Source organism: Taurulus bubalis, assembly GCF_910589615.1.
Source record: "Taurulus bubalis genome assembly, chromosome: 10".
NCBI lineage: Eukaryota > Metazoa > Chordata > Actinopteri > Perciformes > Cottidae > Taurulus > Taurulus bubalis.
In genome coordinates, this window is record NC_136598.1 from 5,052,779 (window position 1) to 5,071,381 (window position 18,603).

Here is an 18,603-nt window from a genome sequence, read left to right on the forward strand (position 1 = left end):
AGTGGGTTTGAAAAAGCTTCTCTGCAGATCAGAGCAGGCAGATCTACAAGGTCATTAGCGTATAGAACAGCGAGAGCGTAGAGGCACTCCGATACAGATAGGCTACTGAGTTTAAAGCATACGACTCTGACTAAACAACTGCGTGTTAGAGAAGAAAGAGACTCTAAGGGAGATGGAACGATAGGGAGAGAGGGACATGGTTACCTGCAGTTGACTGTGTTGATTCTGGAAAAATGGGTTTTTCTATGTATTTGTCCTCATTTATTTTTCTCCCCCCACCTTCTCGTTTCATCGCCCAACTAATCTATCCTTTAGGAGTGATGTCATCTCCCTGCTGCCGTGCATGTGAGAGGAAATCTGTTTGTATGTGCATAATTACAAGAGCCTCCAAATGCCCTGATTTACATTATTCAATTGTCGAGAAAAAAGGAAAATGGGGCGGATGCTCTGATCAAGGTGACAGCAGGAGAACCTGAGTGGAGATGACTTTGAGTCTCAAGCCTCAGAAATTCAGCACACACACCGTACAACTGGCAGATAGACAGCCGGTCACTCAGACTAATGGTTAGGGGAGTCCGTGTGGCAAGTGGCAAAATCACAGTGAGTCAGTCAGTAACGTATGATTGTTGTTTTTTATGCCGTCTGCAGAACTGTCACTGGACTAATGCACACTAGTGGAAGATGTAATCTATAGTAAATGCAGTTGGCTCTACGATGGAGCCCTCTGTGATTTTCACAGATTAAGGTGTCAAACTAAATCACTGGTCAAAGACAGCTGAAGAGTACAGATTATCCCCCACTTGGCCAAATGCTGCTCTGGTGACAAGTCAGGGGTTCTGCACTACGTACTGTGTGTGTGTGTGTGTGTGTGTGTGTGTGTGTGTGTGTGTGTGTGTGTGTGTGTGTGTGTGGCTGAGATGTGGAAAAGTGATTGTGGATATTTTCTTTCAGGGAGCATCCACTCTTTTGGTATTTCCTGATTTGATCAAGACTACCAGACTGAGAAATGCAAAAAATTCACACAAGGCCAAACCATTAGCATCAATCATCTCCATCAATTGAGCTTCAGAATACTTCTGCTATTGAGCTGTTCAGCCATTCAGCTTCTAATCAGTGACCTGCTGTTACTGAGCCATCTCCTGTCAAGGATTTTCCATTGTCATAAATTATTCTTACCTTGCTGTACATATTGTATCTCTCTGAGTCCGAATCCTCTCTCTCCCTCTGCTCTCATCTCATTAAATGCTGAATACCTCTGCCCAGTCTTTCTCAGACCACGTCACCTGTTCCTCCCCTCGGTCTACCCGTTTGTCTTTCTCGTTTTTGTTTCATGTCTTATTCGCCTGTCTAGTTCGGCATGAGCATGAGAGCAAGCGAGGCTAATAGAGAGTAAAAAAGGAAAGACTGTGCATACACGTGTGTGTTTGCCTATTTTCATGTCTCATAAAGGACCCTGCTAGAAATGCCACATGCTGTGGTGGTAAATTTACACAAGGGAGCTTTTCCAAAGTGGCCAGTCTACTTTTTCACCAGCATCTGTCTGCCTTCCTTCCACCTATTACATCTATATCCCTTGGACGTCTCCTTTCCATCATTCACTGTCTGTCCCTTACCCTGTCTGTCTTCCTGTCTCTGTGACTTCTCCTTTTTCAATCTGCCCTCACACACACACACACACACACACACACGCTCCATTGTTATTCCTGAGAGGAATAGACTGGTCTGGCAGTGGTTTGGTTTATGTCCATGAACTCAGTGACACCCTACCACTGTATTACATCACTCTGGCGCTACCACAGCCAGGTAGCCACACTGCAGTGAAGATACGAGTATACGTTGTATATATAGACAAAATGTATGCATACGTGCACAATGCATGAATTTGCCCTCCCTTCCTACCATACACAAACAAATAGGCAGCCCTGTACCTAAACATATATTATCTCACATCCCTATTCATGTGGGTGTCTTCTCAAACTGTCTCCCACCCTGTCTCTATGTGCACGTCAGGCTGTTTAAACACTTCCACTGATATCACAGTGCAGACGACAGCTTGCACACGTGCCACTTGACTGCCCTCATCGTCTCCCCTCCCCTCTTTTTGTCTTACAGCTGAAGGAGGGAGTCATAGATTGTGCGTTTATGTGTGTGTGTGAGTGTATGAGAGAGAGATAGAGAGTGTGCATAAGGGAGATAGTTGTGCGTATGAATACATATTACTCAAATGGCTGTGTCCTGAATATCAATGCATTGACTGACCTTCCATCCATCTCTGTAGTTGTGTATCCTCCGTGGATGATGCAGATCTGCTGTGTCATGGTTTGTGGGCAATACTAATGTGTGTGTGTGTGTGTGTGTGTGTGTGTGTGTGTGTGTGTGTGTGTCACAAGCTAGGGAATGGAATTAAGTCTAAGATTACCCTGATGGTACAATTTGTGAAAACAGCATGGTAATGGAGTATTGTTTCAGAATGACCAGCACTCTAAGGCGGAGACTGTCGGATCAGATCTCAAGCTTGCACGGGTGAGATTGAGCATTTTGTTGGACAAGGTTCAGGTGTGAGCATTATTTATACCCTTGTCCCCCCTCGGCAAGGTATTTGAGCTCATTAATGTCACTGAGATTTCCAGCACTCAGTGTTTGACAGGCAGTTGAAGCAGGAAGTAAAAAGAAGAGAAAAGAAAGCAGAGAGATTTACTGTAAACTCTAAATAAACGCAAATTCTTTGGCAAAAGTAAAAATGGATATCTATCAAGCGTCCATTATTCATCTGTTATGTGTTTTCCTAATGAGCCCTTTCATTGTCATTAACGGAGATATTATATACATCTAAAATACTATTTGCATTTAAAGAAACAAGCAGGACAAAACAATAGCTGGGTCCCCAAACAGGCCTACACACACACACACACACACACACACACACACACACACACTTGACCTACAGGAACGTTTCAGTATCAGAGATAGACAGCTTTACGGACCCAATATTTGATTGAGTTGCTAGTCACAGCTATAAATGTTACACTTTTGGGCATCCTATGTTATTACAAACTTCCAGATGCAATGATGCCTCCCTCAAGAGTCTACAACAAACGATTCATGAGTTGTATTACAGGGTGTTTGAAATATTAAGAAAGAGAAAGGAAAGACTGTGTCTAGAGTCTTCAGGGCCAGTTCAAGCTGTGGTGAACTGTCAGATATGTTCTTTTCTACTGTGACATTCCTATATTTTCATTTTAGTTTGGTCATCTCTACTGTGATCATTCACTCATTCCTGTCAACATAAACAATATCAGACTGAAAGCAATGTTAAAGTTACAGTCACACCTACATAACCGTTCAAAGGTTTGGGGTCACCCAGACACATTTTCAGTTTCTTCGCAATTTCTGGCATGGAATAGCCTTCATTTCTAAAAACAAGAACAGACTGGCGAGTTTCACATGAAAGTTCTCTTTTTCTGGCCATTTTGAGAGTATAATGGAACCCACACATGTGATGCTCCAGATACTCAACTAGCTCAAAGGAAGGCCAGTTTTATAGCTTCTCTCACCAGCATAACTGTTTTCAGCTGTGCTAACATAATTGCACAAGGGTTTTCAAGGGTTTTCTAATCATCCATTAGTCTTCTATGCGATTAGCAAACACAATGTCCCATTAGAACACTGGAGTGATAGTTGCTGGAAATGGGCCTCCATACACTTGTGTAGATATTTCATTAAAAATCAAACGTTTCCATCTAGAATAGTCATTTACCACATTAACTATGTATAGTGTATTTCTGATTAATTTAATGTTATCTTCATTGAAAAAAACAGTGCTTTTCTTTGAAAAATAAGGACATTTCTAAGTGAGCCCAAACTTTTGAACGTTAGTGTACTACATTACTTGTTTTATAATTGTCAGCATGCTGGGCCCCTAGTTTGTCCCTGCTTTTTTTGCTGTCAGTTGCAGTGAGACAGTAAATTAATTTATTACATGAATTTGTCACTTCTTTTCTTTACACACAGCAGTGACGATGGCTAAAATGTTAGCAGTCATGCCATTACTGAAATGCAAGATTCAGCATATTAGTGCAACAAATTGCGCAGCGAGAACTAATTTGATCAGCATAGGATTCATTTTACCAGGAGCATGGGCCATTCTGCAGCTCTTGGAATATGACTGCATTTAAACAGTATTTTCACATGTACATTTCTTTCAAATTAAGTTTTTGTTTGGTTTAGTCCACAAAAATGTAAATACACTTCGTCATAGGTAATACAATGTATATATTTTAGTTTTTGTTTAGCTGTGACACAGTTGATGAAAATGAGATTGGAAAATATGGGTCAAGGAGAATATCTAGTGGCCAGCAAAATTTTAGGGCCAAGTTCTATTGACCGAACATTATGTTATAATTATAATAAGATAGGATGCAGTTTTCATTGTCGTCATGAAGGTTGCTGTTCTCTCCAATGTTGTCAAGCCTCATCAGTGTGCAGACCTTCATTTGACAGATCTTCTGACAGAAAAAACATAGAAAAGAAAGTTACATATCTAGTTGATACAATAGAAAATGACTTTGCGAAAATCTTTCATTATGTTTACACAATTCTGTTTGTAAACAGGTGAATTAAATCCAAATAATTTGGTGAAGCGAGCATCGTCTCTCGCTGTCGCACCATGTGGACTAACTGCTCTGGTCTGATTAACGGGCAGTGTAGGTGTCTGGTGGGCGATACTGTTCAGATGTCACCGAGCTCAAAAAATTGGTGTCTTTCAGATTATTTCTGCCATGATGGTTTGATGTCATGCTGGACCATTAGCGTATTTTTCCATGCCTTTAACATGGTTTCCCTAGTTGCCGTGGCAATGAGGACCTTTGCGGCACATGTCTGTGGTACTGCAGTATTGTTGCGTGAACAAGGAACAAGACGGAGAGCTAGAGGGCCTGAGACAGTGGGCCAGACTAATATGGACAGCTACTATTAAAAGATGAGCCACGTTCACAAAGTTGTTTATGTCACATGATACTCGGAGTGCAACTCAGCAGAAGGCGAGCAGATTTCTAAGAAGTAGAGAGATTTGAGGAGTGGAAAACACGGAAGCATATGCGTGAAGGGGAATAGAAAAGGAGAACAGGTGGGGAATCAGAGAAAGATTAATGAAGAGGGATGAGAAATGTCAAGATGGTATCACAGCTGGGAGCCAGCGGTGCTTTGAAATAGAACTAAGTTCTGCTATATCACCACCCTACTTTTCCCTATGACTCATACTCATACATATGTATATACACACACCTGCCAGTACTCACCTTGTTTTTCCCCTCTCATTACCAGACACCAACCTCTGTCCTTCACCCACTTGTACTAATTGCTCCCGTTTCCCTTCCATCTCTCTTCTTCTGGCCTCTATCTTTCCCCTGCCACCACCTCCTTTACTCTATTTGTCTCTCTCAGACTCTCCCCCTCTCTTCTTCCTGACGCTCCTATCAGGAGAACGGGCAGCTCAGGTCATATCTAGAGGATATCCTGGTCAGTGTGTGATGCGGTGTAATACGAAGAGTCCAGCTTTTTAATGCTGCAGTCAGCGCCCTTTAACCTCTCACATTACTGAATCCCCCTCCCTCCATCTTTTCTTCTCCTTTTCTCTCTTTTCAGAAGGTGCAAAGGGTACACCACTGATCAGCCGTATGTCCTAGCATCCTATGGCAAAGGGCATACGAATCAGATTTACGGATTTGTAACACTTAAGGAATGTCTGAACCGCCAACTTGACGCCAAAACAAACAAGACCTTTTGGTTGCTAGACAGCATGTCTAAGGACACATTTACAGATCAGAGTGTACACTGTGACCATCTTGGGGAATTTGTTTTGAAGGAAATTGTTTCCTCTTACTTTCCCGCAAGTTTTGACAACTGCTCTCTTTGTTTCGTTGTCTATTGTGTTTAAAAGGTCAGCAAACATGGAGGAACCTGCTTTCTTTTCTTCATCTTTCATCACTTTCTTTCTGGAAGTCATTCAAGGTGAATAAATGTCTCCTATCTCTGGCCCCTGTTCAGTCTACTTTTCCTCATATTTTCTCTCTCTCCCTCTGTATTGCTCTCAGATGCAGAGCTCAATGTGGCTTGTGTTACCAGTGCGAGGGGCCCTGCCAATAAATGAAAGTGCAGTTGTGGCTTACATTAATATATCAAGATGCGCAGCTCTGTGGTGATTTATTCAACAGTAATGAAAAATATGTGTTGACAAAATTTCCAAAACTTGACTAAAGCTAGGATATAATTTCATCAAAACACTAAGACTGAAGCTAAATCCACTGGCTCAGGTAAATGAAGCAAAACGATGTATAGCAGGATTTGCTTTAAATGGTGTTTGTGTAGAGAATGATGAACATAATCCAGTGTTTGCTGTGGACATCTCATTTGGTCAGATTCCCATTCATGTAAAATACATGTATTGTTTATGTAGTCAGTTCTAAACAGTGAAAAGTAATTCAGCAGCAGTGGTGTCACTGGAGGCTAAATGTGTGTGTTTCTCCTGGAGAGTTGTCATAGCCATGAAATAATCCAGAGTTTGGCCAAACGAGCGGCACCGTTTTAGTAGCCGGATTAGCACAGGATCATGGCTTCCTTTAAAAGAACACTCTCGGCATCGCACTACGCTTTGTACGGACAAAATGTCAACAGCTGAAGTGAGTCCCGAGTGAGACTAAATGTTTAGCTAATATTTTATTGTCTATACTCTCAATGAAATGTGTGTGTGTGTGTGTGAGTTGTGGCATTAGGATGTTGGGGGTTGCATACTGTATTATTCCCTGCCTGCCTTCTCTACCTCCCTCTCCATCTTGTTACCTTGGCTAGTTGATCTGATGGTGTAATAATATCTCCTGCCTCTGGCTACGGGAAATGGCCACATGCATTATTCACACATGCTAAGATGCTTATTGATGACTCCTTTATTTATATATTCCCTCAATGCCAGAGTAATTTCATACATTTTTTACCCCTCAGTTTTAATTCTCTGTTGTGACGTGAGCTTCGTCTAATGAGCCTCACTCACTCTCGGTTTGAAAATGGGTTGTGCTCGTTTGATGGGAATTTAGTTCAGGCTTTTGCCACCAGATATAACCATGTGGAACTGGGTCTAATAATACATGTAGGTGGAGCCCCATTCATTAAATCTGCTTTATTTGATGTCAAAGCTCACAGCGGCTCATTTTATCATAGCCGTTTCCACTGGGGCATCACCCAAGTGCTGTGTGCAAATACACAGAAAACATCAATCTTTTGAGAAAGACAATGACATTGCCTCGCGACTCTGGGGTAAGTTTGTCTTATCTAATTTGTGTCCACTCTCCAGCTATTTGCTTCTATTTCATTCCTGCAGTCATTGCAAATGGGGCATATTCTCTTTTATGTCTGTGCACAGACTTCAGTGCTACTGGATGTTTAGTGGGTTTTCTCTCTAAATCCACATTTCATATTTGAGCCGTAGCTTCTCTACAACGCTAGAACTGTGAGCCATGTTTCTGGTCCAAAACGGGTGCTTTGGGTGTGTTTTTTGTTGTCTGGCCATCTTCTTGACAAAAGGTCATGTTTAACTTTTTATCGCTCTCTGCCTCAAATACATGGACATTCAAATAAAGGCCCTGCTAAGCTGTTCACTGGTGGTTTTGTGTTGAGTTTGTAGCTCACAGCAAAGGCCCTTTTTAAAAATGCATTCATGATTTATTTCTGTAAAACTAAGGTTTATGTTTCAGCCTTTAGGAGTCCCGCTCTGCATCCCCAGAAATAGGTTATTTTGCCCGAGTTGTGCTTCCTAAATGTCTGCAACAAAGGTGACGAGAGCAAAGTCACACTGTTCACTGTGACTGAATCTCTCTGACAGTATAGACAGAAAGGGTTTTATAACAACTAGGACTGAGAAACTACAGGTTAGGTCTGGCTTAGCAACGTCACAGATCGGGCACATCCGATTGGTGGATCTCTAATTGAAATAAAGGCATGTCTTTTCCTTCAGACCAAATTAGACAGATGTGACGACCCTCTCTGCCACTGTTATCCCTCCAGGTGTTGCAGGTGGGTGTGGCAGAGGGGCATCAGGAGAGTGGGAGCACCTGGGTTCTGATCCTGATTAGTGTCGACTTAAGAAAGTCTTTAGCGTGACTCAAATCAGAATGGCCACACAAATGAAATGAAGAAACACAGGAATTTACCTTGATATGAATAAACATTCTTGAGATTATTTGCAGGTCTTCCTGCTTTCATTTGCAACAAATGCCAACAAACATCTGGGATTTAGTAGAGCAATACAGAGAGTCACAGGAGAGGTCAGGAAGTGAGACTTTTTTTTTTGCAGTAACCTAATTCCAGATCAAAGATGAATCACTATCACTGTTAAATATCATCAATCTGTGTTTCAGGTTTATTCTGATAAATAGCTGTCAATCGAGCAAACACAGAGCAGAGCATTCTGTTTTTGACTGCATCCTAAATGTTGACTTCTGGTAGGCTTCTGACAATTGGACATACACAATTAGGACATACAGCTGTCAGTCTCAGTCTCAGCCTGCATGTTTAGGGATAAGGCTACTGTATAAACAACTGGGATACTTGAGAGATAGCGGGGTTGTTAAGAATTAAATATTGTTATTGAAGTCATGCGCATAAACGTCTGTCTGGATGGTTGCTTTATACAAAAGTCGTATCTGTGCAGAGCATATCAGCATACTCATAATGGCATTTAATCTGAGTGTGGGGGATTTGGGAGTGATGTAACCACATGTGGGATGTAGGGTTAAGGGCACTTACTGTAAGCATAGCAGCTGTATGAGTTTTGGGGGGCAGTCTGTTCTTTCAACATTCGGGTATCATGTGAACAGGAAGTGTTTGAATGAGTGGATTTAAGAAGCATGTAGGAATGTGTGTGGCAAAAGAAAACCCCCGGATATGTCACATTCCTTTTTTTGTGCCACATAGTGACCTCTTCTAGTCCTCTCTTGTCTTAACTGGCCACCTGACAGCAGTGATGCTGGAACCATCTACCCAGCTGCTTAGCCAGTTCCAATCTCATCAGCTCATGGGCAGATTGATAAATACATTGATATTTTGATACTCAAACACTTGCTCATTTGTTATTGATGCCTATTTGAAAAGAGTACAGTGTAATCTATCAGGAACGGATCAATTGCAGTCGTTCTGTGAAATGATGCCTCAAGTATTATAGAGTTTAGGAATTCCTTGTGAAGATATAAAAGTCTGTGATAGTGTTTTTTTATTTTTTAATAAGGTTTTTAAAGGCTGATCTATGCAAATTACAATATTCAATCAAAAGTAATTACTATTGTATTATTATCATAAACTAAAGTCATGATTTGCATTACATCAAAATCTTTGCATCTACGTATGTCTTTGGGACACATGGACCAAAATCTTCGCACTTTCTTTCATCTTTTTTTCTGTCTCTTGATCTCTCTCTTCTTCACTGTTGTCCTTTGAAACAAATTGCCTTTGCCTGAAGGCGTGAGCTGTAATGTTAGCAATATGGTGTTTGATTTGATTTTCCAGCTGAGGGTCTGGCAGTCTCCGTGAGGGTTAACGTGAGAGAGGATTTACAAGAGAACGACTCGGAAACACGTTCGAATGAAGCTGTGTGTCCAAATGTTAGTGTATTAACCTCGGCGAGTGCGTTTGTGTGTGTGTGAGTGTGTGTGTGTAGTGCGTTAAGCCCTGCTCCACTGACACTCTTCCCTCCTTCTCCACAGAGAGAAGTGCCTTCTTTCCCGTGTGGCTGCGCCTCATCCTCTGTGCCTGTCCATGTCTACCGGAGTTGCCAGCCACAGCAGAAGCACCGCCAGACCTGTCGACTTAGCCAGTCTTCACTCCACTGACACCTTCCTTCTTCCCTCCATCTCCTGCTGCCAGCCATCCATGCCACTCTGCCCCCCTCTGTGGAAGTCAACCACTCCTCCATCATCTGCGGACAGAGCCTGATACTGAAGGCGGCTTTTATCGGCTCCTGTGAGCGGAAGGAGTCTCTGTGCTGTCCTTTCCACCACAGCCTCCTTCCTCGTCCTTCTCCTCCTTCTGTTCATCTTCCTCCGCCTTCCTCCTCTCCTGCAGCCCTGCATCTTTTTTTTTATCATGGGCCAGCTCAATCGATAATGTGTTCTGCCATTCATCTCATCTGACAGTTCAGCCGAGGAGCGAGGCGATAGACAGAACAGGTGTGTGTGTGTGTGTGTGTGTGTGTGTGTGTGTTTGAGAGAACGAAAGAGAGAGATTACAAAGCAAACCCCTGTGGCCATCACCAGCCAGGCCCTTGGTGACAGGTGGTGAAGGATTCCTGTTACAGCCACAAACAGACTCTTAGGATGGGCCGCAGGTGGTAGGCGAGTCCAAGGCCTCACGGGCTTCACCTCAGAATAAAATCCTGGGGACTAAAACCTCTTCAAATAGCTTTTTCCCATGTCCTTTACCTATTGGTTCTCACCATTTGCCCCAGTGTCATTAGAGACATACAGTACAGGCAGACGTAATTGCATTTGTTGGATATCTATTCCTCTTACTCGTCCCCTCCTGCCTGGTTCAAAATGGCGGTGAATATGACGCAGATCCGGGACACAAAGTGGCTGACATTGGAGGTTTGTCGGGAATTCCAGAGAGGAACGTGTTCACGACCGGACAGCGAGTGCAAGTTTGCCCACCCTGCCAAGAGCTGTCAAGTGGAAAACGGCAGAGTCATTGCTTGTTTTGACTCACTCAAGGTGAGTGTGACAAAAACCTGTGATATTCATTCATCACTGCCCTGACTTCTCTTCTTTTTTTTCTTTTTTTTGTGTCGACGAGCATCATCTTCAGGCCGTTAAGTTCTATTCCGGGGTTGTTGGGGATGCCAGACCTTGTTAGACCTAAAGAGAAGGTGTAGTTGGGGATTCAGGGCTTGATGTAGAGGAGAACTGTCCACTGCCCCACTGTCTGTGGTAAATTGTAAGGAAAAGTATTTCTTTAGACACAAGGTTAAGCCATGGCAGTGGGATAGATACATCTGTGTGTGTGTGTGTGTGTGTGTGTGTGTGTGTGTGTGTGTGTGTGTGTGTGTGTGTGTGTGTGTCTGTAAACTGAGATGAGGCAGTAATGGCATTAACATCTGTGAATCAGACTCAGAGTTTCCTTCACTGGCACATAACATTAGCGCGGGACTGTTAGTTGGCACATTGCTAAAGTCTGTGTGTGATCGTCACATCAACAAGCTGCAAAGGAAACACAGAAGTAGGGCAGCACACTGTGTATGTCATGTTGTATATGAGTCTGCGAGTAAATGTCTCTGTGTTATTTTGAGGTCATGCAGCAGAGTGGGGTGTTCTCAGAAGGCTCTGTAATTTACTGTCTATTTTTGCCCTGGCACTGGGACAACACACTCCCACTATGCAGACCGCCCCACCTCTCTCTCTCTCTCTCTCTCTCAGAGGGGTGTGGGGGGGATCAAACAGTGGAGAAGATTGAAAGAGGGAGGAAAATAGACTGGACTGGGTCAGTGTGTATTCATTGTGGCAAGAAATGTTTTCCTGAAGCTCAAAGGCACAGCTGATTAGAATGTCTATAGTGTCAGTAGACTGCAACGAAATGGCTTGAGTTTCAATATTGAGTGAGTTTGATTTTCAAATTATTATTTTTTTTCACGATATGTGTCAACCAACCCTGTCACTTACACATTTAGTTTAAATGCTACTGTACAAGAATGCCACTGGTAATCTTGTCAATAATTATATTTCCTTCAAACTCAATTGAGCTAACACAGAAAGCAGGAAGGTAGCTCGGGATGGATGATCAGACTTTGAAACCAGAGACTGGGGTTTGAGTCCTGAGTCACATGAGTTGTTTTCAGCAACATTACTAAATCAGGGAGATTTGTAGTTTGCGTTACATGTTTTACAAAACTAAGACTCTAGCAGCTTGTGAAGCTGTCATTTCTGTCAGGTATCGTGTTTACCACTGTCAATATCTTAGTCTTGTGCCTGCCTAACATTTGAAAAACAAAGTACAGCTGGGCCTTATGAGAATTACGATACTTTTGAAGGTATTTGGAAACAAACCATCATTAAACATTTGATAAAAAGGTTGATAAAAAAAATCCTCAAAGTTAGTTTCTCTCAAAATGGCTAATTTATAATTTCTCAGAGTCAAAGTAACATGTCAAATCACTTCAACTAAAACTCAGAAAAAAAGTACATTCTATAAGCAAAACATTATCTCATATCCCTCTGTCATAAACAAACACTTCACTGCTGTGGCTGCATGTGTCTTGGCTGAGAGCCAAATATAACCACTGGTCTTTAGTAAGATAGTAGATGAAGATAAGTACATGTAGTAGGCATGTAGCCTATATATGAAGAGTACATGTCACACACACACACACACACACTCACTCTCTCTCTATGTCACATTGCGGTATTTCAGCCTGCTGCCTCATTATTCCAGATGCTAATAAATATGTCAGATACGGCGATATCAGTTAAGTCAATCTGGGTGTTTTGGCTCATGTTAGAACAATGCATCTGGACCCTAGAGCTCTGTCTACCGCCGTGTGCACATGGTCTGTAATTTATCTCCTATCTGATTGGCAAGCAGGGTGTTATTCAGTGAAACTGGAGGCCAGAGCTGGAAGTCAGTCAAGCCAATCCAGGGGATTTCTTGTTAAGTCAGGCACTATGTTATTACAGTTCTGGGCTGCTTGGTCGGAGCTCCGATGGCTTGGGTGGGTTTGGTTGGTACAGGTGAGACGTGAGTGGAAAAAGGGGGGCTGCATCAGCATCGCATGGATCATGAGAGCAGACATGCAGGCTGAGCCGGCGAGGGTGAGAGCAGGCGCAGCAGGGCATGTGCGAGGAGGCATGGCACTATGCTCATCGCCCTTCCCTGCTCTCAGTGCCAGGGCATTCCACAGTCCACCTCACCTCCCTGCCTCCATGACAGAATGATAGATATGCTCTATCTGCAGATGCATTTATAATACAGACATGATGAGAGGGGCAAGGGGCTAGGGAAGGACAGGCAGGAGGATGTGGAGAGAATAAAGGGAGGAAAGGGATGATACACGTGGCTTTGCATACCAGCCGCCCCTCATTCCTGTTGAAATGCAGAAACAGAGGGCCTGTAGCTGGATGAATAGAAATGCATATGGAAAGCTTTACCTTTTTTGTCTGTCTCTTTGTATTAAAACCGTCATTCTTTCTCAGCTTTTTTATTATGAAACCACAGTTTCTTGCCAGCTGTTCTGTATATATATACTGATGTCTTTCATACATACACTTCATTCAGTCATGCAGTGTAATCTAAAGAAAATAACTGTGTGTAGAGGAAAATTCCATGTTATGGGTGGTGTTAACATCGGACGGAGTGATAGAGGTGAACAGGATATCACAGAGAGACTGAGTCTGTAATCACAAAAGTAACAAAGAAAAGTAACTTGACAAAGACATGAGGAAACTTTACTCACTTTACTCATTTAGTATTAGTAGAAATTCAGGGAAAGCGTTAGGGTTATTTGGGTTGATGGAAGTGAATGGGTTCAATTTGCACTATGACAGCTTTATCAGTCTTACAGCATACAAACGTGTATGTGCTGTTATCATCAGTAACTAGAGACTTTCCTCGCCAGAAAAAAGGCAGGATTGGTTGTGTGTTCAATTGCTTAAAACTGCATATGTATGTGTTGCTGACAGCAGTGCAGGTGTGTTTACACAAAACTTAGAGCAGACTTTTCACATTTTTTTATTTGCATGAAATCCTTAACTAGAGAGGTGCCGGATCAGCAAACACTCATATCTAAACAGTTTGTTGAAGGCATGGACAAACAACCAATTTTGGACTGTCTGTAGTTAAAGACACATTTTAAAAAGCAGCACTAGCTTTTCCTTTTGGCTCCTGCCACAGGAATTCAGCAGTGTGTTGCTATTAGCAGCTGGAGACAAAGCTGTTTTCATTGTAAGTGAATGAAAAGCAAATCTGGGGGTATTTAGGTTGACGGAATACAATAAACTCACCATAAGGCTGTGATGGGAACCAGGTGAGTGCCAAAGCGCCGAAGGAGCTCGCTTACAGCATGATGGACTGGCTACTGATGGCCATGCTGAAATTGTCTCAGAATTTGCTCTTCATTTTATTGCTTAATTTATTGCAGCACATTCTCACTCCAATGCGTCAAATACTGCAGTTGCTCCTAAGCTTATGATGTTCAATGTACCTATAGAGACAGTTTTGGACACGTCAGGGCCAATGCATCAACATATGCTTGTTACATGCATAGTGTCTTTTCACAGGAAGGTTTCAGCCCCACAAAACCAAAGGTACTTGACAAGTTTCACACAAGACACAAATAGCGGTGTAAGATGAAAGTCCTGTGTTCGTTTGACCAGCCCTGTGTGGACTATATCGCACACTAAGTCAAGTACTCTGAGCCTGTAATGAAGACACAGGTCTTCTCCACACACTCACAGGTGCCTCTGCGCATTGGTGTCAGGCGGTAAAGAGCACTGGTGAAGCTGGGGTCTATGATGCATTGGTAGTGAGAATGGGTTGTATTTGAATATTCTTCTCTACTGGGAAATCTTGTCATAATAGGAATCTACTGTAACTGTCAGAAGCGACTGTTCTCCATGAAAAGAAACGTAAGAATAAAGATGGTATGTGAAATTGGGTGCAGGAAAATTCCCAGATTTTCCCCGGATCTAAGCTACCAAAATGTTATATTGTTAAATATACATAGACCGATTTAACTTTTTACGATTAGGAATGAGGAATATAGGACTAAAAGAACATTTGCTTTAGTTTTGGAGTATTGTTGCTGTAATTGCTGCTTTCCTGTCTACACAGATTTGTCTTTTTGTTCAGATTTATATTTAAGCTCTAAATAGAGATTTTTACTGTGTTAACATGCAGTCTAACAAGCCCACTCAGGAATTACCAATTTACTTATTTACGTGCTTCAAAGAAAATAATGTTCCATGAAAAACTTCAAAGTGGCCATGGATATGAATTAGGAGTGATTACTTCAAGATTCAAGATATTTTTAATGTCATATGCACAGATAACAGACAGTTACTCTGTACAATGAAAAGCTTATTTTTCTGGGTCCTCTAACACACAGAATTACAATAAAAGATAATGAATAAATAAAAATAAGGCACACAATGTAGTAACAGTATTGCACAAAATAAGGGACAAAAATGTGATGACAGTATTGCACAATCAGTGTATAAAGTGCACTATGTACAACAAGTACAAGTATGGTTGTGGAGTCACAGCAGCAGCCGTTCACAGTTTAGTGATCCTGTGATCCTGTAGTGTAGGAGCATGTGATGATTATGATATGTATACTATTAATGTACTTTCTGTCTGACTCCCATTGTTTCGTGTGTTAAAGCTGAGAGGTTTTTAAAAAATTGACTATATTTGACTATGTATTTGAATTCTTCACATGAAAAGATGGGAGTGGCAATTTGTACATCTTACCAGTAATCAACCTCAATATCCTATATCTATTATGTTCTGCCAAATAAAATGATTACATTCCCATAATCTCCACACCACAAATGTATAATAATGAAACACTGCCATTACCAGGTACAATAGACATTTTACATTTAACATGTTGTAGAAAGAGAAATGTACTATTTCCAAAGCTTTACCATAACTTAAACCTCCCACTTGGTATTTTTCATATTCTTTTCTGGAACTCGGAAGTTGAGATAACTTGTCCTGTCGGTCAATATCCTGCAATTTCATGTGTGCTGTTATTAACAATGCAGGAATGTAATATTACCACAACTGCACTCCCACTGTGTATTTTCCATGGAATTTAGGAATTTGTTATAGTCTGGTCTCCGCCTGCTTAACTGAAGTGTCATAATACAAAATCCCAATGATGATTCTGTTGGAATTTACAAACTTAGAAAATATTCACACAGTATCGTATTGAATTGAAACAATTGAGGAAGAGATAAAAGCTTCAAACAACATATCAAATTGCACCCAATTTATATTTTTTAATTGAATAAGGAAGTTGAACTATACCTTCTTGAATCTGCAACCATGCCATGTTGTACATTAACACATGTGAAAGTTGTGCGGCCCTCAGTCGATTGTTGAATATTTGTTGTAACAGTGATCCTCAAACACGTGACTTGTAGAATTGAATCAGGTGTTAAGGTGGCTGTTTTGCATCAATATGAAAAGCTTTTAAATTTGCTTTATCACAGTATCTCACGCTCTCATTATTTTCTGTCTCTCTGTTGTGTAGAATGGTTTTGTTTAGAAGTTAACAACATGGAATAAATACAGTATGTCACATTCACAATCTGTCAGTAATTAAAGACTGCCTTTTGCGTGTGTTAATTTAACATGTATTGTTGGTGATAAACTTTTAATTTATGCTAATTACGCAATCAGACAACAAAGTTTCCCTTTTGCCTCTTTACAGTCAGTCAAACAAACGGCTCACACAGTATGTGTTTGATAGAGAGCCATTGGTTTGATTTACTCTGGTTGTCAGAACAAAAAAAATCAACAAAGACAAAGTAAAAGTTCAACACACAAAGACAGAGAAACACTTTTATAGTTGAAGCACTACAATGTTTTGGGCTCACAAGTTTTCTGGCCAGTGTGGCGCCTGACTGTTCTTAACTGCCATACATTCGGTTAACCCGGGGGTGTTAATGTCACACTCAGTCCACCTGCAGTGGCTTCAAGGTGTCGTGTGAAGACTGGATCACTGAATTGGACAGTGAACAGTTGACCAGACATATAATGTTTCAGGCTTCTTGGCCATTTAGCAAAACACATAGTCACTTGGACGTCAAATACGCTGCTCAGCTCCAGTTTATTGGGCACTATGAGACACTCTACAGCCATGTTCTTTACTGAAAGGCCTATAAATGGTGCTGTTATTGCCTGGGCTTGATGACAACGTGGTGCTATGTACATTACATTAACCACACTGTTTTGGGTGTCATGATGCATGACATAATCCTGAAGGTGAGGATCGTGCTAGTGATGCCACATGTCCTTGAGAATCTGTGAACTTTTTATTGCAGTAAAACAGGGCATTCTTTTGTGTCATTATGCCTTAGCTGCTGTGTATTATGTATCCATAATCACTTTAAACAGCCTGTTCAGGGGAATAATGGCTGTCATAAAGTGGAGCCAGTGCCAGTGTTTTCTTGAAGTTGCATACGTTTGAAGCACTATTTCCCGAGATGCCAAAAAAGGCTGAGGGTTGAAACCTATAGTTCAACATTCAACAAGTATCAGTGTGGCAGGAGTGTGGCTTTGGTTTCCACAAGTCTCTTTCACGTAATGATTACGTAAAGCATGTATACACAATAAAAAGTGGGACATTAGAGAAGCACATTGTCTTTTTATATTTGTTAAAAAATTCCCCCAAGTACCTGAATAATTAATGGGAGTTTAAAAATGTTAAAACAAAATAAAAAAAATCCACTCTGCGGCTTTTGTAAATTCGATAATGTACTCACTGAAGGAACAACATTAACATATTTTAATATACAGTATGTGCTGTAAAACCCCAGCGTTTCAATCAATGAAATATGTTCATAATTAGGTGACTACTGTCACTGTATGTATGTTATGAGCAGCACTTGTCTTTCTCCTGTCGGAGTGGTCAGTGATTATTGGCTGTGTACAAGTCGCATACACACATCCACAACCAGACAATTGCATATTACACAGACAGCAATGAGCTAAGCAACGCAGGGTGGAAGCAAAGAGAACAGATAAGAGGAGAATAGGTAGAGGTAGAGTGTGTGTGTGTGTGTGTGTGTGTGTGTGGGATAAGAACTCTTTGAAAGGGAAACGTACTCCAACAGTGTTAATCTGCTCTGCATCTGTATTCCACTGCCATGCTCTCTGCTCTCATCCTATTCTCTCATTACCTCTGTTAATCTGTCGCTACTCAACCCATCCTACTTCCCCCACTGCCTCCTTTCTCCAGTTCTTTTTTCTTCTCCCAGTTATCCCAGACTTTCACATGTAGCATTTAGGTTGTTGTGTCTAAGCAGTGTTCACCTTATTGATCTCCAAAACCTCAGTTATCTCTGTCAAGACAACCATGTGAGGAACAAGTTTTAATTTATACATATTTATATATATGAATGTGATCTAATATGCATAGATCCAACATTTTCTCTCCTGATAGAAATTCCAATACCTCAACTGTAAGCATCTCCTGCAATTCCTCATCCTATAGCTGCTCTCTCTCCTTTCACTGAAGCTTGTGTATGAATGTAACTGTGGTGAAAACACAGAATTGTATAATGACATTGACTTAGAAACTGTCGTGTCACTTAATAAGGTCGGTGCATATTCTTAAATCCAATCCAAGTAGGTTGACTATATAAATTACAGGTACACACACAAATAATTGAAACTTCTGATGTATAAGAGAACAATCAGGATGTTTCTAAACATTTAATAATCTATAATATTGCCTTGTTTGGAAGCTAGTTAGCATAGCTTGCTGAGATTAGTACTGATTCCCACTCGAGTCTAAAGAACACTTAAGTAGAGGGCCACTCAAAATTAAAAAATAAATATAATCTA

At 41.3% G+C, this 18,603-nt stretch overlaps 1 protein-coding gene across 3 annotated transcripts in view; it reads left to right on the plus strand.

Annotated features, from left to right (window-relative positions):
• Window positions 1-10,577: 10,577 nt before the first annotated feature.
• Window positions 10,578-18,603, plus strand: part of LOC306742719 (muscleblind-like protein 1) — a gene marked incomplete at both ends in the record, with an annotated part of 41,080 nt that continues 33,054 nt past the window's right edge. For all 3 annotated transcript variants that reach the window (XM_079225127.1, XM_079225128.1, XM_079225129.1), the window contains one exon: window positions 10,578-10,751. In XM_079225127.1, coding sequence (XP_079081253.1) covers window positions 10,578-10,751 — 174 coding nt within the window. The remainder of the gene's footprint in view (window positions 10,752-18,603) is intronic.